This window comes from Stenella coeruleoalba (assembly GCF_951394435.1).
Source record: "Stenella coeruleoalba genome assembly, chromosome: 8".
Classification (NCBI taxonomy): Eukaryota; Metazoa; Chordata; class Mammalia; order Artiodactyla; family Delphinidae; genus Stenella; species Stenella coeruleoalba.
The window spans coordinates 46,205,703-46,230,508 of NC_137154.1; the positions used below are offsets into that span (position 1 = coordinate 46,205,703).

The 24,806-nt window shown below is 46.5% G+C and overlaps 3 protein-coding genes across 3 annotated transcripts; 2 read left to right on the top strand and 1 right to left on the bottom strand.

Annotated features, from left to right (window-relative positions):
- Positions 1-3,364: 3,364 nt before the first annotated feature.
- On the top strand, positions 3,365-4,385 carry ASCL3 (achaete-scute family bHLH transcription factor 3; the record flags this gene model as incomplete). The annotated part of the gene is made up of 1 exon (XM_079928901.1): positions 3,365-4,385. The coding sequence occupies one exon, from the start codon at positions 3,365-3,367 to the stop codon at positions 3,884-3,886; it is 522 nt and encodes a 173-aa protein (XP_079785027.1). The 3' UTR covers positions 3,887-4,385.
- A 2,429-nt stretch (positions 4,386-6,814) lies between these two features.
- On the top strand, positions 6,815-16,442 carry LOC307190035 (uncharacterized protein C11orf16). Its single transcript, XM_079928787.1, has 6 exons — positions 6,815-7,688; positions 8,919-9,075; positions 10,883-11,117; positions 11,755-12,411; positions 15,156-15,376; positions 16,124-16,442. Exons 1-5 carry the CDS (start codon positions 7,522-7,524, stop codon positions 15,374-15,376), a joined length of 1,437 nt encoding a protein of 478 aa, XP_079784913.1. The 5' UTR covers positions 6,815-7,521; the 3' UTR covers positions 16,124-16,442.
- A 55-nt stretch (positions 16,443-16,497) lies between these two features.
- AKIP1 (A-kinase interacting protein 1) lies at positions 16,498-24,650 on the bottom strand. The gene is made up of 6 exons (XM_079929358.1): positions 24,642-24,650; positions 24,200-24,427; positions 23,638-23,718; positions 21,192-21,296; positions 19,782-19,853; positions 16,498-16,950 (listed from the first exon to the last, which is right to left on the bottom strand). The coding sequence occupies exons 2-6, from the start codon at positions 24,419-24,421 to the stop codon at positions 16,807-16,809; spliced, it is 624 nt and encodes a 207-aa protein (XP_079785484.1). The 5' UTR covers positions 24,422-24,427; positions 24,642-24,650; the 3' UTR covers positions 16,498-16,806.
- Between the last annotated feature and the right edge of the window lie 156 nt (positions 24,651-24,806).

A 24,806-nucleotide genomic window follows, 5' to 3' on the forward strand; every position in this document is an offset into this window, starting at 1 on the left:
TTATAAAAGAATTTGTTACAAGAGTCCAATTTTGCAAGCAAAGCTTTCTATTTAGTTTTGTTGTATGTTGTCATATCTACATATTAGGTAGAGAAAACAGATAAACCAGACTGAGCAGTTCTGTTTAACTGTAAGCTATTTTGCATGTTGTTACTAAATGATCACCTATAAATCAGTTTAAGTCTGACTCAGCCCAAAGTACAGCCTCTCGGCAACAAAATTCAGGTAAGAGACTCTTCTCCAGAGTGGCCCATGGGGGAGAATAAAAACATGGTTTTTAAGAAAATCCCTAGGCACGGTTGATAAATGATGAATTTTTTCAGCTATCTGATTATTCCATTATCTTAAACTATCAAATATGCTTATATGTTGAAAGAGTCAGTTTTGCTGATGATTCAGTCATCTGGAGGAGCGGAAAGTGTTTTTGGGTTTGGAAGTCAGGAGATTTAGGTTCTGACCTCTGCTCTGCTACTAGCTCTGCAACAATTATGAGGGATTGGATAAGAGGATTTCTAAGGTTTCTCTAGGCCTAACGTTCAGTAATTCAATTATATGTGCAGTTGTAGCTTTTTGTTTTTTCCATGCTAGATATTTGTAGTGTCTCAGAAAGTTGAAGCTTTTATGCTCAGCAGAGCATCCAGAATCTCTTAGGATTTTATCATTAAGACCTCATCATTTATTTCCCAGAAGAGTTCTAAGACAGACACCTGAGATTTTCCCTAAAAGGCAGGTGCATTTGTTAGCTATGCGTGTATCTGGCTTTGGAGCCACAGCACTTAACAGCCTGTGTGGCTCTCTTTTAAAACCTTTACTCAGTGTCTACAAACATGTCCAGCTGCCACTAGACTTCCTATCTTGATCCTCTTCGCTACTGCCTTTTTCATTCTATCACTGTTGTTGTTAAATTTTCTTCTTTGAAAAAAGGATCATTTAAATGCTGCTACATTGATTGGTGAACTTTTTGGAAATGCTCAATAGAAAAGGCTTTCTCATCAGTGTGTCTCCAAAGACACCAGGCTCTTTTTCCAAGAATTATGCAACGTCTTGTTAAAACCTAGAAACTATTAATTACCTGTTGTGTATACAAATTACTCAGATTTCATCTGGGTCAAGCCTTAAGATATTGTTAAAATTATCAGTCAGGATGAACTATACCGAAAGAATTCTGTGTGTAATTAGCTTTGATGACATCTGCTTTACTTTTTGGAACCCTGTTGTATCAGTTCTGGCTCGTTAGCTATAGGCAGAAATAAGGTGCTGATGTTCTCAGAAATGTAGTAATAGGGGCTCCATACCCATTGTGCCATCATCTCCCAACTTCTGCTATACACATCCTTTATCTCTTACCCTCTAGAATTCTTGGCTCGAGAATTTCCCAACTCTTTTTCTCAGCAACTTTTTCTTTTTGACAGAATCTTGGCTAGTTTGTAATCCAGAGATTTTCATTTTATGTTAGTTATTTTAGGCCATTGGATCAGTAATTTGGAATCTTTCATTTCCTCTGTTTTGATTTTTAATTGGACCTATGGCACTTATCTCATTCCCTCACCACCACACTTCTATTAGGAAGAGCTTTTCCTGGCATTTATTCCTTTTTCAGCCTTTTTCACCATGACATTATAACCCTCCCCACCACTCACATTTCCCACCCCTCATCCGCTATCCCCCATCCCCTACCGCTCTTTCTGGTTCCAGAGTCATTTGTCTTTTCTGTAACCATACTTGATAGGATAGGTTTTTTCACAAGAATTGTAATACACTTTATTGCACTTGACTTCTGGTGCTTAGAGACTGCTCCTGTCATTACATAGTGCAGCCTGCAGAGTTTTGTTTTTCTCAGGTAGAGAAACAAGTGCCAGTGTTTACCTAATCTTGCCCTTAAACATTAGGGCTGGGTTTTTTGTGGAAAAAGAAAGCCACCTTTCCTTCTTTTCTGAAAGCCCAAAATTAGATTTCATGTGGCTTTTCCTTTTCCATTTTGGGTATGCTCTTCATCTCTCAACAGATGTGCTTTGGATAGATCAATGTTTGATTTTCCAGTGTTAGGGAAAATATAGGCCAGGTTTTCTATAAGGTGCAGGTGAGAAAGGGATGCTGCACAAGTATTCATCTGTTAAGAAACGAAACAGGAAAAGAACTAATACCTAGTGCATTATGTATTTTTTTTTCATTTAATCCTCACAGCCACCCTGCAGAATAGTTGATATCTCAGTTGGACATAGGAATAAGCCAGAGCTCAGAAAGGTTAAGAAATTTGCCTAAGGACACACAGCTAAGAAGAGGCAAAGCCAAGATTGAAACTTGAGAATGTTAATGACTGAAAGAAAAACGCTCTTTTCCTACAGCACTTCCTTGACTTCCAGTTAACTAGTTACACTGTAATGTTCCTGTGAAATCCGTTGTGACCACATTATTACAGTCAAAGGCAAAAAGTAATGGTAGTGTAATAAATAAGCTGGATGCAGGCCTATTCAGAAGAAGGGAATGTGTTGATATGAGACATCTTAGAGTATTATACTTTAAGTTCCATGGAAAAAAAACCCTAAATACAGATGCACTTAATATATTTAAAGTTCTAAGTAAAAATATGTTAATTGACCATGTTTTAAATGTGTTAGGGGAGTTTCTCATTAAGGGAATCTTACAGTGAATTTTTAAGAGCAAATGATTCCTTTTTTATTTTTATTTTCAGTTTTGCCCCCGGCATATCAGGTATCGTTTAAGAAGGCTATGCCTGTGAGGTTGCGTGATCACTAACTAGTTTGTAATTTCTCCAACACGTATTTGAATATCGTGGTGTTTCAGTGTTTCCCAAACATCAGTATTTGCATACACCTTCACAATCTTCATTATATTAGTGTTCCACCTGTACTGCTATTTACTTACTATTTTTCTGTAAATCAATTTACATTTTTTACTCAAGTAGCTTTATTTTTAAAAGAGACTTTGTATCACTACTGTAAATGTGAAATCAGTATAATTCACAATAAATAGAAATTAATAGTAAAATATTATTAGATTCTACTAGATACTATTCCTGTTGAAGGCTTCCATCTGAGGAGGATTAGAAAGCATTCTAGTAGTATGGAAAACACACTCTCATCAGACTAAAGATATATCCTTGTAATCATAAGGACTGAAACGAAATAACTTTCTCACAAGGCAAGTCAATGTTATTTCATGCTGTTTCTGTGTACCATCAAAAATCCTACCCAAAGAATGTTGTAACCCCATCAAGTTTTCAGAATGAGCTCAGAAACTATTCATCAAAGCAGAAAAGTCTCTAATCTCTGTCGATATCTGTTCTCTTTTGATCTGGCCAAATTAATAAACTTGGTTCTGTTTCCAGGCTAAAGAGGAAACGATGGACAATAGAAGCTACTCCAATCTACCAGACAAACTGCCTGTCTCCTCTGATTCCACCCACTTGCCACTGACCAGGTCCTTCTATCTGGACCCCATGATCATGTTCCACCTGTACCCTGAGGGCCCGGTGCCATCTCCTTACTCTGAAGACCCGCCATTGCTGCCTTTTTCCAGTGACTCTCTGATCATGGAAGATTATGGGGAACCCTGCGCCTTCTCCTTCCCAATGCCTTATCCAAATTACAGAAGGTGTGAAGACTCCTACAGGCCAGCCTTTATCCAGAAAAGGAATGAGCGGGAAAGGCAGCGTGTGAAATGTGTCAATGAAGGCTATGCCCAGCTCCGACATCATCTGCCAGAGGAGTACTTGGAGACACGACTCAGCAAAGTGGAAACCCTCAGAGCCGCAATCAAGTACATTAATTACCTGCAGTCCCTTCTGTACCTTGATGAGGCTGAGGCCAAGAATAACCCCAGGAAAAGATTCCTCCATAATGGCAGCCACCAGCCGCCACACTGACCCCATTTTCAGAATCATTTGATTCCGTGTTTCTAAATAGAAACAAATAATTTCACAAAATGTGGTCCCTTACATCATGTGATAGTTTTCCTAATGGAATCTCTGGGTGGGCAGATAATAGTTCAAATGCTAAGTTGTGTTGGATATTTCTTACCTGGGTTTCAGATGTACTAAACTATCTTATTGAGAAAACGCTTCTTAACCTTTGGTAATTTCTTTCAAGAACTTTAGGGAAGCAGGAGTCCCTAGAATTCTCTATATCTTTCACCTTGCCCTTCTCGCACACTTTGCCAGAGTCTCAGCTGTGAGAAACTCACAAAAGTATTGTAAGACTAATGACTATTCAATTCCTGTACTGCACTTTGCAGACGCTTCATGCTAAGCAATCACAATGAACCTCCCTGGATTTGTCAAAGTTTGGTGGGTTTTATTATTTGGAGTTGGCAAGAAATCTATACCTCACTCATAATGTGATGCGGAAGTATCTTGGGGCTAAAGCAAAAGTAGTTAACAAAACCTTGTTGTCATTTGAAATTACTTCAGAGTCATCTTTTTCCTGCATGCAGCAGACATCCTCAGGTAGCTTAGTTTGCGCTTAAGAGTGCAGGCTCCACAGTCACACTGCCTCCGTTTGCATTCTGACTCTGCTGCATCCCCACTGTGTTTTCTCAGTTCTTCATCCACAGAATGAGAATTATAGGAAAAGCAGCTACCCCTTATGTTTATCATCAGTATTAACAGTGCTTGTGAAACATACTGAAAACATTATGTGAAAACATAATGTGAAACATTATGAAAACACATAATGTTTTCATAGCCATTATTTTTAAACTTTATTATCCTCTTTTTTTCCTTTTTTGCCCATGACATCAACATTCTTCAGGTTCTCCAGGCCAGAAAATGTGGGAAGGACAGTGATGTCCCCTATCTTGGAGTCTGCCTTCAAAATGTTTCTATTTCTGTTCCTATGATGAGCTTCAGCTCTTCCTTCTTCCTTAACTCCCACGTCCCCTCTGTCACCAAGCCCAGGCAGGACTTCCAACACACTGTCACATTCATCTCCATTGTCACCTCTCTGTGAAGTCTTTCCACCACAGCTATTACTTGTTCCTTTATTTTGAAGACATATTTCCTTGCCGTTCTTATCCTGCTATCTTTACTCCTGCTATCTTTGCACATCTATCTCTGTCTTCAGTAGAATGTAAGCTCCTTGAAGATAGGGGTCAGTCTTATTCACCCTATATTCCTAGCACCCAGCAAAGTTATTCAAGTCAGGTAGGCATCAGGAAATATTTGGTGGTGTTATTTTCCTATTCCCATCCTGTCACATTGTGTCTGGATAACTCCGAGGCCTCCTGGGCTCTGTTCTCAACTGGCTCTATCATCACTCTGATATTCTTTCTTAAAGTGTTTCATGTCATTTCATTGCTCAAGCCCCATGACAACTTCCTTTCGACTATGACATTGTTGACATTTATCTGCTTAGTTTTCAAAGCTCCCATCAATTTGGCCCCTTCCCAAATATCCACACTTGATTTTCCCATGACACCCCATTCCCTCCACCCCCAAAAAGAAAATCACAGTCTTGCAAATGCATCCTTCTGTCTTAGCTCTTGCTTCCTACCAAGACGGAATGGAATATTCTCCTTCTTCCTTTCACCATTGAAATCCCACCTATCTTATTCAGGAAGCCGCCTCTCATAGCCAGAGACTAAATCCCTCAGCCTTTAGGGTAACAGTCGTTCTCCTGGCTGCAAAATTAAGCTCTGTGAGGGTAGACATCAGTTAGGATGCTTTTGGTGGCAACCGATACAAAAATCTGATAAAAACTGGTGTAACCAATAAAGGGAATTTATTGGTTTACATACCTTAACTTCTAGCAGTAGGGCCGCCTTCAGGCAGGGCTCAACACTGTTCCAAGAACCTGTTTTCTTTAGGTCTGTCCTCTCTGGGAATAGCTTCAGTGTCCCAGAAAGACTGTCAGAAGCTCCCAGAACCTCAAGCTTTCTTATTTATGTATAGGAGGAAAAAGAAAGTCTATAACCCAGGATTTCCAACAAAAGTTTTGAGATTCATTCTGATTCCAGAGGCACGGGAACATGCCCATGCCCTAGTGGCCAGGGGATGGAATGTGCTGATGGACACTTATGAATCGGGGGGTACAGTTAGCCTCTCCTAACCACACAGAGCCACAACAGAAACAGGAACTGGTGGAAGGCAGGGATGGATGGGGTAGAGACAACCACAAACGTCCCTACATACTTTTTTGGTCTTCTGCACTGAACACAGTGCTGGGCACACAGCCAGTGCACAATGACTGTCAGATGCCTCAAATACCAGCCTCCTCCTCTGGATGTTCAAATGAGAGCTGAATCTAGACTTCTGTTCCTTTGGTCCCCATTGTCCACTCCCACCACCCCAAGATCATTACACCTCTGCTCCTCAGCAGTCCTGTCTGTTACAGACAAACATGCCCACACTTTTGGTTATTTTTTTTTTTTAAACTAAAGACAAATTCTAGCTTAGAGTCCTTAGGCCACCCAGTGGTTCCCTCCACTCCAGCCTCCTGCCCGCACCGGGTGAAGGCAGGTCAATAGCCTTGAGTCTCTGGGGGACCAGCTCCCCCCATCACGAGACTCTCCTGGGATCCGTGAGGGCTGCACACCGTGACGGACTCTTCCGGCAGAGGGGAAGCCCGAGCTTTTGGGGAATTGAGGTCGCACTGGCCTTTCCCGCCAACACCCCTTCCCCAGAAAGGCGGAGAACTACCCCCTACCCTCTCGCCCCGCGCACGCGGCCTAAGGCCCCAGCCCCCCTCTGCACATGCTCAGTACACGCCCTCGGCCAGCTGGCTCGCATCCATGGCAACCTGCTAGGCAACCAGGAGTCAGTTGGTCTGAGGCCGTGAACTCCAACTGTTGGAAGGGGCTGAGGCTGAGGTGGAGTTTGAGGCTGTGATAAGTCCCTTTGGGGTCAGAGCTGTGGACTTGGGCAGGAGCAGACTCAACAGGGCCGTGGTGGGCTGGGCCAGCGGAGTGGTATCTCGGGCCCTGGGTGGCCCTGTCGCCTCTGAGCACGTCTACGGAGGCCACAGCCTTGGGCTCTCAGCTCGGTCTAGTCCCGCAGGTGACTGGGTTAGGAGGGAAGTCTGTGGCTTGGGTTAGGGGTCAGTTTGTCACCAGGACTACGATTTGCGAAGGGGCGTGTGGTCTTACCCCCGAAGCCCCTACAACTGGGGTGGAGATGGGGGAAAAAAACTAACGTATGTTGAGCTACTTAAATATGCCAGGTGCTTTCCATATCTCATCTCCTGGGCGGTAACTGAAGCACCGAGGTGAAGTGAGCACGCAGCCAGCAGGCTGTGAAGGATTTACTACAGCTAAATCCTTCTCTGAAATCCCAGCTCTTGCTCTTTCAACCCCTCCCCTATTTCCTGAGCTGAGCCTCCCCGGGCAGGTGATTCTGGGGACACCCTGCGCGTCGGTGGGACCGGGTGCGCCCGCAGAGAGGCCGCAAACCGCAGAGCTGAGCCCAGCCCCGGCCAGGCGCCCTCTCCTGGGCTGTGGGCTGCGACTCAGATAAACAGCAACTCAGATAATAGTGCCGCTTGTTCTCAGGTGTTTTCTCCCAAGGAAATGGACTCCTCCCCCGGGCCTGGGATGCCTTTGCCCAAATACTGCAGCATGGCCACAACCCTGAAGGCCCCTGCCTGGGCCGGCACTGCTCCTCCCTGGGAACTCTCCTTCGCCTGCCCTCTCACCTCCCAAGCACCCTGGCTCACCCGGCAGAGGCCTCTCACCAGGTATCGATCTCGGCTTCCTTTTTCCTCTCTGTTCTTGGTTCTAGATGGTGGGAGAGATGGCCCAGGAGGGAAAGAGCTTGCTTCCTGGGAAGGCTGAAAGGGTTCTTTACCGTGTGGGCTCTGAGTTGCTTGGGGTTTAATATTCCCCTAGTCTAAACTGCACTCCCAGTGACATCAAGGGTTGACCTGGCTTTCATCCCACCTTTTAGCGGAGTGGCAGATGTCAGAGTTGGCATGTGTGAGGGAAGGCAGTCAGGCATCATCAGTTATAAACTTCTAGCTCATTTTACCATCAGCTCTGAGACTGGCCATGGGACTACATGAGCAATTAGGGTTTCTGCTACCAACCGCTAAGGTGAGGTCTCCAGGTCCCTCCTCAAGTTCCCTCAGTTATCCTGGCTTTTTGTGAATGGTATCTTTAGTTGGCTGTCTACAGTGTGAATACAAGAGGGGAAAGGAACCTCAGCCTGTAAGCACATACAGGTTGTGCAAGTCCCAGGGATTCATGTCCAAGCTATTCAAGTCAGTCTGCCCAGGTTAGAGACATGCCAGCTTGAACACTTTAGCCCCTTTCTTGATTCACTTGTGTGGACCATCTCATTCAAAGCCTGTATCCGGGCTTGCCCACAAAGTAAACAGGTTTTTTCGGAAACCCAACCCTGACTCAACAATTCCCTACAGCTTGGTCCTGTCCACAAAATTTCCCAGAACTAGCTTCTCCTTTTTTCTGTCTCACGGCCTCCTAGTCAGCTCCTCTGTGCTTCCTGTGCTCAAACACCTCCTCCTCTCTTATTACCCCACAGTGCTCAGCCTTCTTGCAATTTTGCTCCTTTGGCATCACCATCCAAGCCTCCATGCCTCATCGTGGAATCCCACACACCGCCTCAGAATTTCCCTTCCTGGAAGTCTTTCCTGGCCTGCTGTCTAGTCTCAGACCAGCACTCATAACCAGAATACATAAAAGCTAATCCCACCCTGATTACCTTGAAACAATTCCCAATCCTCAAACGACGGTTCCCTTCACTCTCCTCTCCTTCTGCCCCTTCCAGTAGTTTACCTTATCTTACTGGAAGTCACAGATTGCCACTCTTTACATGGATTTCTGTTCCATATTGCCTTATCTGTCATGCACACACCATGGCGCTGCTCAGATCTAACTCTGAAACGTGTTTCTTGATGGTTTTAGGGCTTGGTTTTCTCTACTCCCTAATTCCGTTTGCTTTTTCCCAGATATGCATCTCATGACCCGTGTCTCCACATTGCTGACCCAGCATGGCAGGGGCCTGGCTGGCTGAGAAGAGGTGGAGATGCTGCGGACGCATGGGTCCTGGCAAGAAGGGAAGCAGATGGCTTTTATTACAGGGCTCAGATAAAGGCTGCTCCCGAGGCAAGTCCCTAAGTCCCAGCATCTCCCCATATGCTCCTCTGGATGGCCCTGTCATACCTGATATGCCTCAGCTGTGTGTGCCCAGCAGTTCAGTTTCTTGGATAAGCACAGATCTTCCATGGTCAGGATGCAGAAGTGAAAATGTAATGTCAGTGAGTGCATTAATTTGCTAGGGCTGGGTAACAAAGTGGCACAAGCTGAGTGGCTTACACAACAGAAATTGTCTCTCGGTTCTGGGGACTGGAAGTCCAGGTGTTGTTAGGGTTGGTGATTCTGAGGGCTGTGAGGGAGGATCTGTTCCATGCGCCTTTCCTAACTTCTGGTGGTTTGCTGGCAATCTTCGGTGTTCCTTGGCTTGTAGAAGCATCCCCTGATCTTGGCCTTCATATTCACATGCTGTTCTCCCTGGGTGCATGTCCGTGTTCAAATGTCCCCTTTTTGTAAGGACACCAGTCATTGGATTAGGGGCCCACCCTACTCAGTTGTACTCAGTGTGACTTTGTCTTAAGTCGTTACATCTGCGATGACCCTATTCCCAAATAAGGTCACGTTCTGAGGTACTAGGGACTAGGACATCAACATATGAATTTGGTGGGGTAAATATTCAATCCATAACAGTGAAGAAAATATACAGTAAAAGCACTTTGTTCAGGAAAATTCAGTGTGTCAAATGATGGGCGCCAGCCTAAGGGAAAGAGGAGCAAGATGTGTGTTCCTCGTGTAAGCCTGTGTCCCTCCACACAGGAGCACGGTGCCTGCGTGCTGGGGCCAGGCCTGGGCTTTACTTTGGTGGTTACTTGCTTCTTTGGGATTTTTCTCTTCCCAAAAAGAGTCAGACTTTGTGAATGTGGATCCATAGAGGGAAAACAAGTGTGATTTCTAAAAATATATATAAATGATAGAATTTCTAATCAAAAGTCATTTTCAAGTAACTAATATGTAATTTCAAATGAAATATTAACAGGGTTTTGCTCAAATATAGATCCTGTCTAGTGGTTTGATAAAAGTCAATTTGTAAGCTTGTTCTTTTAATTAGCTTAGTATTTCTCCTGCCCTCTCTGCCAGGCTGCTCATTTGCTTCCTTTGCCCAGCCTCCCCTCATGGACGTAATGGCAGTGCAGAGGGCTGCTCCAACAGCCCCAGCCTGTCCTCGCCCGAGAGGGCCTGTGGATGATACCCCACCCCTGGCTGGCCGCGGACACAGGGACAACACTTCCTGGGAGTGCTGGGAGGACGGGGTGTGCTTGGGGAAAGATCCAGAGGACCCAGGTTACTCCTGTGAATTGCAGGCCAAATATAAAGATAGGAGAAAAACAAAACAAAACAGGAGGGCTTCCCTGGTGGCACAGTGGTTGAGAGTCCACCTGCTGATGCAGGGGACACGGGTTCATGCCCCAGTCCGGGAAGATCCCACATGCTGCGAAGCGGCTGGGCCTGTAAGCCATGGCCGCTGAGCCTGTGCTTCCAGAGCCTGTGCTCCACAACGGGAGAGGCCACAACAGTGGGAGGCCCGCGTACCACCAAAAAAACAAAACAGGAAAAGGAAGAGCGCGGGACAGGAAAGACAAGAAGTGATAAACAAGAGTTGCCACGGCAAGAAGCAGAAGGAAGAGCGTCCGCCTCACAGCCGGCCTGTCTCTGCCATAGTGGGCTCCCGAGCAGAGCCTGGCCCTGCCCTTTCCCTAACTGGGCCTTGCCGCATGCGAGGGGGACCCTGGGTCTGGCCCTAGGCGTTGTAGGGAACCATGGTGCTCCCTGTAGTACTTCCTAATGCCAGGTCTTATTCTGAGTGTTTTCTTTCCCACAGCTGGAGAGGCAGGGGTTCCTGCTGGTGGAATTTGAGGCTCCCCTTGTCACATGCCCAGGGCTGCCAGCCCAGCGGCAGAGCGTGGTCTTGGAGGAAGATGTCATTCAGTTCTCGCCATCCGTGGAATACTCACTGCGCCTTGGGGACAAGGTGCTGGCACTCTGGGGACCAGACCAACAGTGCTATGGCCCCGGCACCATTCCTTTGGGCTTGGAGGCAAGAGACCCCCAGAGAGGTAAGGGAGCGCTCTGGCCTCCCAGTCCCCAGGAGCCAGGCTGGTGATCAGGCTGAGGAGAGAGCAAAGGGTGTCTCTCCAGCTTAGGGGTCTTAGAGGCTTAAAAAATCCTTACCCTTTCACTTGCAGCTTCGTCCTGAGGGTGGCCACAGAGAGACAAATCATATTTTTCAGATTATAAAATATTCTTTATCAGGGCAAAATAGCCCAAGGCTACTATGTCTATGTTGGTTACTTAACCTATGGTGTGGTGAGGTTATCCTGGGGTCACACCAGTACTCATGACTGGTCCCCCACCAAGTCGTCCAGGGACTGGGACAGTCCCCTTGTGCGAGGCCAGCCAGTCAGCATCGTTGTGTTCAGAGAAGCGACAGAAGGAGGTTTCTCCTTCCCTTCCCCCACCTGCGGATGCATCTTGGTTTTGACGTGAAAACCAAGACATGGCGGCACAGGAAGGGGTAGTAAACATGGGGCAGGTGAGGAATGTCCCTGGCAGGCTCTCCAGGGAGAGGTGCACACAGGCGGAAGCAGAGCAGAGGGGCTGTGATGAGGCTTTGCTTCTGGGGAGAGGAGAACCCTTATCCCATGATATGAAAGAGGCGGCTGTAACAAAATGGTGACCTTTTCTGTTATGTAGCATCCAAAGAAGAAGAAATTACTGTTCACTTCTGGAATGGCAGGACAGCTCCTGTGCCTCTTGGAGGGGTCAGGTGGGTGCCCCCAGCTGTCTGGAAGAAGGCTGTGGACAGGCTGCACAAGCCTTTCACCACGGAGCACCCCAGGCCCCTCCTCTGGGCCCCTTGCTGCTCTCTGGTGGGGCCGGTCACTGGATGTGTCACCGGCGGGCTTCCTCTGACCACTCCATTCCTGTGCCCTCCCTGCCACCCGCATGCCTGCTGCCAGCTGCTGGGCCAGGGCTGCCTCTGCTGCCGCCCCTTGGCTGGACCCACCTGGTGGCCTCTAACCAGAACTTCAGGGGTCACAGCCAGAGAGCATCCAGAGACGGAGCTGAAGCCCACGGCACAGCTTTTGCCCCTTGAGGGTCCTAAGGAGGAAGAAGTAGCAGTGCAGGCTCCCATGGCTGTTTCTTCCTCCTCTACCTCCTCTTCTTCTGAAGAGGAGGATCTGGAGAATGAGCTGAAGATGGGCCTTCCCCAGAGGCTGCTGGTGGACAGCACAGGCAACACGGCCCCCGTCCTTCTTGAGGAGTCTCCAAGGAGGCAGGGTGGCCTCTGCCAGCCGGAATGGAGGTACTGGAGGAGAAACGGGTCCGAGCCGCATCCCAGGAAGCCAGGTAGACCTTTTCCTAAGGCAGGGCTGAGGCCCCTGCTCCCTTCCCTCCCATGTGTCTCTCAGGAATCTGATGCACATGTCCGCTGTGCTGGGATTGGAAGTAACACTTCGTCATGTCAAAGGAGGGGCTGTGATAAGAGGGAAACGTGGGTTTTATTGATTAAATGGAAACCTAACAAGAAAGGATGGGCAGATCTTTGTGCTAAGGTTTGCATCCCTATTTGACAACTGTCTTTTCTTTGTTCACTAGTCTCTACCGGCAGGACTCTGCCACTGTCCATTTCTACCCTCCCCTCCCTCATTTTCCTTGGAGGCATTGATTTTTCTCTAGATGTACAGTCAGAATGCCTCCAGGTGTTGACTGGAGTCTTTCAGCACCCTGAGAAGCACAGAAACGGGTCTTTAAACACTGGCCATCAGACCCTACTCTCCAGATGGGCCCCTTAGGAAGTCAGAGCGGGAGGAACCAGGCACAGCCTTATGCGTCTCACTCTACCACTGAGAGGGGAGGCAGTGTCATTGTCATAGGCAACCTGCAGCCATCCCCAAACTTCTCTACCCAAGCAACATGCCCGTGTAGGTTTAGAGCAGTGTATCATTGATATGCCTCATGCCGTGCGGTCTCAATTCCCAGTGGGGCCCAGAAAGAGCAGATGCCTAAGGCAGCTGGCAGAGCTTTGTGAAGGAGGTGACTTGGATAAGCCAGCCCTAGACTAGATTCTTGGGGCCCTGTGCTGACTAATTCAACCTCAGTGAACTAAATGAACATCCACTCTGGGGCAGGGATACTGAGGGCTAAAGAATACCACCGCTAAGGGCATAAGGATCTGTAGGCACTGCCCACACTGGGACTCATTGTGGGTCCCCATGGGAAGCCATTGCCCTATTTTCAGGACAGCTGCTCAACCAGAAGGACCTCTTAGCCCACGAGGATTTTAACCTTACACCAGGAGTAAGGCCTTTATTAGTCTTCAGTTCCAGGAGGCTGAGAAATTGTTGCTACACTGAGAAACCTTCTTGGGGGACTCCTCTGGACCCCTGGGCTTCGGAGTGGGCAGGGATGGATGTGTTGGCTGCTGTTGTATTTTAGATGAGGTTCCTCCCTTGGCTTTCGAGGTGTGTGATCTTTCCCCCACCTCTGAGAGGGAAATAAGTAGAGGGACGAGAAGCTATAGCTATGACTAGCTGGGCTCTTCCTCCCCTCCCTGAGAGGACACTTTGTATTGAAAATATAAAGGTAGGAGCAGGGATAGGTGTTCCTGGGCCTCCTTCCTTGCAGTGAAAGGCCTTGGTAGAAGCTGCTTGGAAGCAGCTGTTTCTACAGGGTATGCCCTCCAACAAGTGATAATATAAAGAAAATGGTGCCAAAGTCTAGAGTTTTCAAGCTAAATTCTCCATAGTTTCCACTGCCCTCCTGCTTCAGCACAGACTGGAGAAAGAAAAGCTGTATCTCGGGCTTCCCTGGTGGTGCAGTGGTTGAGAGTCCGCCTGCCGATGCAGGGGACGCGGGTTCGTGTCCCGGTCTGGGAGGATCCCACATGCCGTGGAGCGGCTGGGCCCGTGAGCCATGGCCGCTGAGCCTGCGCGTCCGGAGCCTGTGCTCCGCAACGGGAGAGGCCACAACAGTGAGAGGCCCGCATACCGCAAAAAAAAAAAAAAAAAGAAAGAAAGAAAAGAAAAAAAAAGAAAAGCTGTATCTCTCCAACAGGGAGGAGTCTCTGGGGCAGCAACTGAGGTGGCATGAGACCAGTCTCAGGGAGAGGAATGCCAGTGGGGTAACCAGAAGCCATGGCGGTCAGACCTGCCCCAGACTCCAGGCCTGCATTCCCATGGCTGTGGCCTGCTCCATGGCGTTCTATCCAGACTGGTTCTAAACCTGACTGAGGCCAAACAAATCTTCCCTGGCCCCAAGCATACACCGCTCTTATCGCCACTACCCACGCACCCACACCTACATTCAGCCTCTCTCCCCGCATCACCATATTTAAACAGATCCACTCTAAAGTTCCCCCGCACCCAAATACATTCTAATAATTGGCTATAAGGAGAAATATAGTATCTTCAGGTACTTGGCCTGGCTTTCCTCTAGGTACTGGATCATTTGTTATGCTCTGGGCAAAGGTTAATTCTTGGAGCTGAACCATGAGAATCAGTGAGCCTGCCTTCTGCCAGGTCCTATCTCTGCACCCAAAGCTATGGAGAGTATGCCTGCATGGGGCGTGGAGAAAGGGCCATCTCCAGCCCCCATCCCAGATGGAGTGCTGCACACCACACTAACTAGCGAGGTGAACTGGGGAGGTGAAGCTTGTAAAACGACGTGTGTGCCTGGGCTAGAAACAATGGCAAATACCAGAGCTTTGCTTCTCTCCCCTCCAGATCTTGTATCCTTTTAAGGAAATGTGCTGCTTTGCTTCTCCTAACTGCGCTTGATTACCATCAAGCACTGATGCTTCACAGTCTGGTCTGAGGCTCTACCTCTTAAGGATCCTCTTGTATGGGTCCTCCGCCCTCCACACTTTTGGATCCTTTTAGTTGCAGGCAGTGAGGTTACTGTCTGAGACTAACCTAACAGTCCTAGAGGGCCAGGATTCATGCCAGCAGTCATGCTGCTCTCCACCCTCGCTTATGACTGAAACAGGGTTCAGACAGTTAAGGGATTCTGTGATCCTTGATACACTTCTACATAAGTCAAGTCTAATCCCATCAAAATGGTGGCATATTCAACTAACTGAATTTTGGGTTTAGGAACAAGACTTTGCAACATCGGGAAAGAAGAGAAGGGCAACAAACAACAGAAAGTGAAAACTGCAGCAGCGGGGAGTCCCAGGGAGCTGGTCCTGGAAGCCACTGGCATGAAGCCACTACAGATCTTGCCAGAGGAAGCTGAACACAAAAAACTGAGTCGGGGTACTGCGGCACATCAGGAGACCAGAATTCCCCCTAAACGAAAAGCCCCAAGGATCTAGGTAAAGCAGATGGCTGGGAAGGGGCTTCTGAAGGACTCTTTCCATGGTTGTTTGACCTTCTGGGGTCATACCACTTTTGAGAATGATAAAACCGATGGCCCCTCTTCCCAGAAAACTGCACACACCCACAGTTTTGCATATGATTTCAGAAGGCTTACAGAACCCACGAATTTCATCACTAGGGGTGCAAGGATCCCCAGTTAACTGACCCCTCTACCCTATGGTGGTGGGCAAGGGCCTGCTTTACTAGGCCCTCGGTCCGTGAGAGTCTGTTCTTTGCTAGGAATGCGAATACAGCTCTACTTAAACCTTTGTATTCTTTTTTTTAGATATATATATTTTTTGATGTGTACCATTTTTAAAGTCTTTTATTGAATTTTTTGCAATATTGCTTCTGTTTTATGTTTTTTTGGTGCTTTGGCTGTGAGGCATGTGGAATCTTAGCTCCCCGACCAGGGATAGAACCCGCACCCCCTGCATTGGAAGGTGAAGTCTTAACCACTGGACTGCCAGGGAGGTCCCCAAACCTTTGTTTTCATCATATAAAATACTGGCCTTTTTCCTGAGGAAAGACATGTTCAAAATGAGGTGACTCCCTAGGCAACTAAACTGAGAGATGCAACAGTACTGTTGGTGTGGTAGCTTAAAGATGTTTAGGACACATCAATGACTTTGTAATTTTAAGGATAGAAAGTCACTGATTTTAAAGTCAAAATAAGACTCTCAGGATTTTTTTTTCTCTTGTAGGAAGCTAAAGAGTAGATACCTGAGGAGGAGTTAGTTACAAAGTGGCTGACACAAGGCCTTCTTCTACGGAAATGGTACAGTGCAGGCCACAGGTGCTAGTCCAATAAGCAGCAGCATCTTCACCCCAGGAAGACATCCCTGCAGATAAGTGGCAGGAAGGCACCTGTCCTAAGGGGCACAGGAGTGTGGCGGCCCTGGCGAGGGCTCCCTTCCAGGGGCCTGGTGCGATCTGCTTGAGGATGCCTCTTCCACAGAAGCTACAGAACATGGTTGGCCTGCTTTGGGCAAATGTGTCCACAGCCTCTCTGCCATCTTTTCATGAAGCCTCAGTCGTACATGAGCAACATTTTGTTTTGACTTCTTAATGCCAATAAAAAGGAATTCTCTTCATTTCCAAATTTCTCACTTTATTATCATAATTAACCTTTACTTGGAAAGCAAGCAGTAAAAACTATTCAGACAGCATCACTACATTATTACTTCAGGCAGAAGAGGGTGAAGGGACTTTCAAGTTAAAATAGGCACTGAAAGAGACAAACTCCAGTTCCTAGGAAGGCTGACCCTCTACAGTCAGCATTAAAAGCAAGATTAATGTGTAAACTTTAAGAGGATATATGGTAGCTTTATTCTTCTTGATACTTAAAAAACAAACAAGAAAAAGGCGATGTCTGTGATGGTCAACATCATATGGGGAAGACCAAGTCCACACTTTGTCCTGAATCAACTGCTACCATGTAAGTCTTCTTGGTCAAGTCATTTACACCCACAGTGATGGAATAGGTCCCTGGATATACTTCTATGTAGAGGTCCTTAGAGATGTTCTCAGCCTGGAAGGAAAAGTGGATATTAGCAGTTTAGAGATTTTATGTACCAGTGCCGTCAGGTCACCTCCACCCGGCTCCCTCGGTGTGTGATGGAGTGAGGTACTAACGTGGGAGAAGGAGGTCCTGCTTTCAAGGCTTGGCTTGGCAACGTAATAGGACTGCCATTTAGGCCAGTCTCAGCCTCTCCTTATGCTTGTTTCCTTATTTCTAAAATTAGCTCACAAATACACATGTATGTGAAAACACTAAATTGTTATAGGAACATGAAGGATCATAAAAGGAACACTCTGGTTGGAGCAGAAAGGTTAAGAATCAGGTAGAGGGAAAGGCTAATGACGATTGCTTTAGGGCTCAAAAGTAGGCAGTGGCACTTGTTATCACAGATCAGCAGTAATGGCAAGGCGCTGTGGGATAATGAGAAGTATTCTTTTTAACTGTGCTTTGCTAAGTTCATTATTAGGAGGATGGAACATTTCTTTTCACCTAAAGCTGAGAACACTATGAGTAGATTCCACTTTGTCATGCAGAAAGTCAGCTGGCTGGCTAAAGCCCTCCCTTGGGAGACCGGTTCTCCTATGCAGATGGTCCCCGACTTATAATGGTCAGACTTACGGTTTTTTGATTTTACGATAGTGTGAAAGTGATACGCATTCAGTAGAAACCGTACTTCCAATTTTGAATTCTGATCTTTTCCCGGGCTGGTGATGTGCAGCACAATACTCTCTCGTGATGCTGGGCAGCGGCAGTGAGCGATCTCCCAGTCAGCCACGAGGATCACGAAGGTAAACAACTGATACACTTATAACCATCCTGCACCCATACAACCAGTCTGTTTTTCACTTTCACTACAGCATTCAATAAATTATCAATACATGAACTATTCAAAACTTTATTATAAAGTAGGTTTTGTGTCAGATGATTTTGCCCAACTGCAGGGTATGTAAGTGTTCTGAGCACATTTAAGGTAGGCTAGGCTAAGCTATGACGTTCAGTATGTTAGGTGTATTAAATGCACTTTTGGACTTCCCTGGTGGTGCAATGGTTAAGAATCCGCCTGCCAGTACAGGGGACACGGGTTCGAGCCCTGGTCCAGGAAGATCCCACATGCCACGGAGCAACTAAGCCTGTGCACCACAACTACCGAGCCTGTGCTCTAGAGCCCCCGAGCCACAACTACTGAGCCTGCATGCCACAACTACTGAGCCTGTGTGCCTAGAGCCCGTGCTCTGCAACAAAAGAAGCCACCGCAATAAGAAGCCCATGCACCGCAACAAAGAGTAGCCCCTGCTCACTGCAACTAGAGAAAGCCCGCGTGCAGCAACGAAGACCCAACGCAGCCAAAAATAAATAAATAAAAATTAAAAAAAAAAATGCACTTTTAATTTATGATATTTTCAACTTACAATGGGTTTATCAGGACGTAAGTCAAAGAAGATCGATACTACAAAACACTGGAAGCTGGAGTTAGTGGAAAGATTTATGTTTAGAGCTGAGCTGAGCACAAGCCATTCTCCAAGGACAGACTTCATGCCCGGCTGGTAAGTGGTCATGGCAGATATGCAGGCAGAGGAAGGGTCTCAGCTCAAATGGCCAAAGAGCAGAGTCACAAACCAGAAAAGAGCCTGTAATTAAGAGCCAAAGCGCCTATCCCACAACTGGGAGACCACTACCAATGCTTACTCAATGCTCAGAAGGAGCCACAGGCAGAAGCTGTCATTTCTACACCACCCCTGGGGGTGGGGGGCAGGTGGACCAAACTACTGCCAGTAAATTCTGCTAGGAGGAATAAATGATAATATTTATACTTTTATGAAACTTCCTCTCTTTCCATCTTGCAAATAGATTTGAAGCCAAGGTTTTCCAAAGCTGCTTTATGCTATATCCTTTCATGCCCAGTTACTGCAAAATTGGAGGCTTATCATCATTTAACTGACGTGAATGTGTATGACAATGCCACAACTATTTATTAGTCATCAACTATGAAAATAAACAAAAGGTTTCAGAAAATACAGCTGTATCAGAATTGCAGAAAGCCAAGGATGCTTCATTTGTCTGCATAAAAGGTGCAAGATTGGCCTCTGTGATTCCTACACTGTGAACATCAGGAAGATTAGCATTACCAAAATACAGTAAGTATTAGAGGCATGTAAGCCTAACAACTTGTACTAAAAGCAGAATAGTCTTAGTTGCTACTAACTCTAGTATATTCTGAATCCTGGCTAGTAGCACACTGTATGCAAACAAAAATTAAGCAAACTATTGCAGCAACACACCAGAGTTCCATTCCTCAGAATTCCAGCTCTTCCAAGTTCCAAAAGATTCCGTGGGTTCATGAACTAATGAATATTTTATCCTAAAAACATCACTGTATGTTTTCACAGAGAAACATTTGCGGAAAATAGGAACAAATCCCTTCAAATGTTTTGGAACCTGATCTAACCAAATGTATACGTTTCAGAATTTCAGCAATGGTTTTCACTTTGTAAGCAGGAGGGTCAGGCCCCTCCTGCTGCTTGAACAGATGGTGGAATTCCAACAGGACCCAGTGCCAGCCCAGCTGAGCTGTAGGAATGGAGATATGAATACTTTGCATTCTTTCCAACCGCAACTATGAGTTCAGGCACAAAGAGTATCCCTGAAATTTCAAGTGAAGGAAGGATACCAAGAAAACATAATTTTACACTGAACTAAAATGTTGTACACTGTCCCCAAGGGTAAAAATATCCCAACTTAAAAATACTATAGATCCAGTACAAAGAACCCTATAGTAACCAGATCAGTTCATGGAATTGCAGTGGTGGTGGAGCCCAGTACCCTAGAAGTTCTGTACTCACAGGCTGGGATGCCTCTAGCGCACACTCTGACGTCTGACGGATGCCTCCGACACCAAGGGGGGTGTCTTTTCTCTGAAGAGTGAGGTAGAAACATTGATTAGGGCCCAAACTTTGACTTCTGGATGGTAGAAAATTTTTCCTACTTAATTAGGAACTAACAATTGTTCTGTCAGTGTTTTCCAAGTTGTCACCTAAGTTCTTAAGGCTTTTAGTGAATTCTGCAAAGTATTTTTAGTCAGATGTTTACCATGATTACCTTTTATCCTTACATGGGCTTTGGACTCAGATAGACCTGAGTTTGAATCCTATCTCTGTCATTTACTGAGACGGACAGATTAATTTCTCTATGCCTTGGTTTCCTAGTCTATAGCTTCGGCATACTACGCTGTAAGGAAGATCTAAAGGGCAAAAGTGATTGACATTTAACAGGCTCTCAGAAAATAGAATTCTCTTCCAAGGTTCTCTCAGCAGTGGGAGTACTAGAGGGGAAGAGGCTGAACTGAGAAAGTCAATTTCCCTTAGAGGCACCAATTTACGTCTTATAGGAAGGGATGGGAGGGATACGAATGACTCTTGCCCACATATAACTCCCTTAGGGTCAAGTACTCTTAAGAGGACCTAGGCCAGGGCAGAAGAGGAAGCCCAGGATCCAGGCTCTGGTGCTACCCCTTGTACCCCAGGCCAGGGAAACAGGATGGCTCACATCCCTGCGGCCACTCTCCCGTCCCTTCCCTAAACCCACAGGCCAGAGAAGTCAGGAATCCAACCTGTGGATTAGACTCTGAACTTAAGTTTGCTATCTTTGAGTACAACCAGGGGAGTTTAAAAAGAAAAACAAAAGCAAAAAAAGCCTACTCTCCCCAGAAACAACAACAAAGGACTCCTGTTGAATCAGTTCAACAAGTAGAGTCTTTGGCTTCCCAGAGTGACATGTGGTAAAATACAGGTAATTTGCAGTGAGAGGCTTGTAATTGTTATCTTTAGGAAAAGCATTTTGTTAAAAGAAATCCTCACCTTGCATTTCCTTTTTTAAAATTACCAAAGACATGATACTTATCACTACCTTAGAGTGAAATATGTGATTATTAAAAATCTCTTTCATATCCCTAGATGCAGAAGAGGATATTTGAAAGGCCTTTTGTTAAGCCTGTCCAAGAATCCCTTGGCCCAGGACTGCAGGTTCAACTGAAGATCCGACAGTGGCATTAATATCTTATTTTGGACAAAACCTCCTATTTCATGTTCATTGCTGTAAGTTCTCTAAGGCTGGGAGGTGATAGATTTCTGTGGAGCGCTGTAATGCTGAGTCACCCAGGCATCCAATAATACAATCCAGCAGGAGCTCCAAGATGTAAGGCCTCCTATCTTGGGAAGCTGAGGGCACAGCACAGCACAGCTGAGGATACATACCTGACCATTCCCAGTGTCCGAGCACAAGTGCAGCTTCGACTTCCCTCTGTGATAACGATAGACGTGGGTTGCCCCTCCTTCCTCTGGCACAGATGAATAATATTTCTAGAGAAGTAATGTGAAAGATGCTGGGTAACCAAATAGACTGGTCAAATTTTCAAAAAACTCCTTGTTACTTGGGCAAATGTGGTTAAGGAGGGAGGCAAGAGAGCAAAGGTAAATTACCTGCCCTCTTGAGAGGCCTTTGAAGTCATATAACAAATCTTAGCCCGTGTAAAGTGGCTGCAGAGAAGGAAACTGCACTTCGCCTTACTTTGCTGCCATCTGCTGCCTCTGTAGGGCAAGAACTCTGGCAACTCAAGCTGGGTAGGACCATGCTCTCTGCCAGGTTAAATAATTTTCACAACATCCTCACCCTGAGGTCAAATACACAAGCCCTTTCATCTCCTCTCATGACAAGTTCTGACAAACAGGTCTGGGTTTACTAAGTCTCAGACAAGGACAAGAGAAGAGAGAGGTGCATCTCCTTGAGATTTAGAAATGCAACAGGAAATATAACATAAACCCAACAGCTATGCAGCCGTTCTCCCCATGCGGAGGAGGGGAGGGAGAAGACTCCGATTTAAGCAAAAATAATCCAAAGGATCAGAATGCAGTTTTTTTCTTGTCTACTTCCTTCCTCCCCCTCAAAGTTAACCTTAGACTTGCCCCTGATTGTGACTAATGATGAGGACAACATAAGCCTGCTTGCTTTGAACAGAAGGTAGGGACAATGTTTAAGGCAAGAGACCAAAAGAATGAGAAGCTGGGGAAAGCATGTCAGGACATGACTCTAATGATGTAATTTAGGGGATGCTCCAAAATTCTGAAAGCAAACTCAAACACTGTTCTTAATTCTATTTCTAGAAAGCTGAGAGGTTCTGAGCCTCCATTCCTTAATGGAGATTTGAACTAAAGCATGAACTGAAAACCAAAACGAAGAACATCAATTTGCTAAACCTCAAACCAAAGACAAATATTATTCCTTTTACTGAACCATGAACCAAAGTGTTTTACTTGATCACTTTATAGTAGAGCCAAAGTTATGGATTTTTCTAAAACCATTTAACAAAATAATAACATAAAAATACTCTCTGAACTGTATCTCACTGGTTGGAATCCTATTTTTGGAGTCACAAGGATTTTATAAAAGATGTAGAAATATTAGAGATTTTTTGAAACTTAATATTCATTATGAAATTGAAAAGCAGGACAGAAACAAGGTATTCTCTTCCTTCTGCCGTACAGACCAAGCACCCTTACAAACACATAAGAATCATAAAATGTTAAGGCTGGAAGAGACCACAGAGTCTGTTTTAATTCCTAGAAGACAGAGAGTACCTTCCATACAGGTGATTTTCTTGAATGTTGGCTGCCTGCCTTCAACATTCCCTGAAAGTACTTAAAGATGACCTTAGTGTATGGTTTTGAGAAGAGGGCCTTTAAAACCTTTGTTTACCCACTTCAATGAATGGGACCAAAAATCTCACATAAGTACCCTGTGCTACAGTTTATGACAATTTTCTGGTGTTCATCTCTCAGTGGAAACCAAAGAAACAGACTATAAGGGCTGGAAAGGACTTGAAACATCATCATTGTACCATGTGGGAAGGTAAGGCTGAGAGAGACTAACTAGCCTAAGGCATTATAGCCAGAAAGTGGCAGAACACAGGTCTGATTCCTGGGAGGCTGCTCCTGCCATTAAGCCACACTACCTCTGATGAGGGCACTGCATCTGTGCCACATAACCACCTCTGTGGCCAACAAGTGATATGGACCCAAAGGGGCATACTTAAAAACTACATTACCAGGGGGACTTCCCTGGTGGTCAGTGGTTAAGACTCCGTGCTTCCAATGCAGGGGGTGCAAGTTGGTTGGGGGAACTAGGATCCCACATGCTGTGTGGCCACACACACACACACACACACACACACACACAAAAGCACTCTACCTTACCAGGGACTTGGAACAGAGATTAAGATCTAATGGAGGGATTCTGTTTCAGTTTTTGCTTTGAAAACAGAGAGGCTCGGTTCCAGTTTAGAACGATCGTACTGATTAAAAAAAAATTTTCAGTTCAAAGTTTTAAATACCGCTAATATTCGGACTTGTTTTGGAATTCAGCAAATAAGCCCCGCCCCCCGAAACAATAGTGAGGGCAGATCTTTTCTGGCTTGTGCATTGCTTTATCCTCATAACAGTTAAAGTTAGGCATCCAATATTTGTTGAATGAATTCTAACCTGGATTTATCACCTGGTTTAAACCCTTGGCTGATTACAACCTGCCCACGAAGGCAGGGCAGGGTGAACAGGCAGTCTCCAGATTCTCCCTAAATTCCACAAAAATCCACTTTGTGATCCATCAGCAGGCAGATCAGGGGCATGACTTTGGCTTACACCAACTTACCCCACACTGACTTGAGGTATAGTCCATGAATTCAGCCATTGTTCTGAAGGAAGCACTGAGGGTTGGGTGTCTTTCTTCTCTCTATGTGAATAAACGGCAAGTCACAGGTGAGATCTGTATTCCCTACTGGAGAAGGAAGTCATTTTGGGAATACCTTCCTTTTTACTTTTTGAAAGGCCACGGCTCGTTTAAGTCAGTAAAAGGCTCTTACTGAGAAAGAATTCCAACTCTAAAAGGAATACACAGACATGCAATTTTTCCAGGACAAAGACAGGTTTGTTGGCTTTCCTCTAATATCAAACGGTAGCCTGTAAGAATTGTTGTAAAAAGTAACCAACCAGGGCCGAGCACTAGCGGTCTCCAGCGGTATCCTAAAGCTAGCCGATAGGAATCTGTCAAACGTCAAGAGTTTTCAAAAGGCTTTCCGGTTCACTGTCCTGATACTTAACAGCTTCCGCCAAGGACAGGATCCCTCGGGTGCTGCTGTGTGGCGTGCCCTGGTTCTCAGCAAGCCGCTGCTGAGCGAATGAATGGGCTGGTCCCGCAGCACTGGGGCCCTCACCTCTCCTGGGAGAAGGCGATGGGGGCCGGCTGCCAGCCCTCTTTCTCTGTAGGGCCGCTCCCGGGAAACGACCCCCACGCTGCCTTTGGGAAGCTCCACCGAATGCCAGTCCACCGCCCTCCTTTTAGCCCGCTCCAGCACTTCTTGACCCAGCCTAGCCGAGCGTTGCAGGGAACGTCGGTCTACTCCGTTCAGCGCCGCGGCCGCCAAACAGTTCTCCATGTCTCCCTGCGAGGGCACATAGACACAAACACCGGCGGGTTAGCGGGCCTCCGGCACCCCGCTCCAGCTCGGGGTCGGACCCAGGGCCTTGATCTCCCCGGCGACCGCCGCCCCCGGCTCCGCCCAACGCGCTCTCTAGCGGGCTTGATGTCAGGGGCGAAGGCATGCGCGCGGAGACCCTCCATTTCCGTCTCCCCCTCCCTCGCTAAGAATCCCTCACCCAACCGGCCTCTCAAGGCGCATGCGCTCAGCGCACGGTCGTCGAGGGAGGGCTGGGCCTGGAGCATGCTGCGCCGGCGCAGCAGGCCATTGGCGGTGCGGGGTCGAGGGGCGTGGCGGGGGCGGTGAAGCGTGCGGCCCTCACAGGATAAGCCTACTGTGTCCC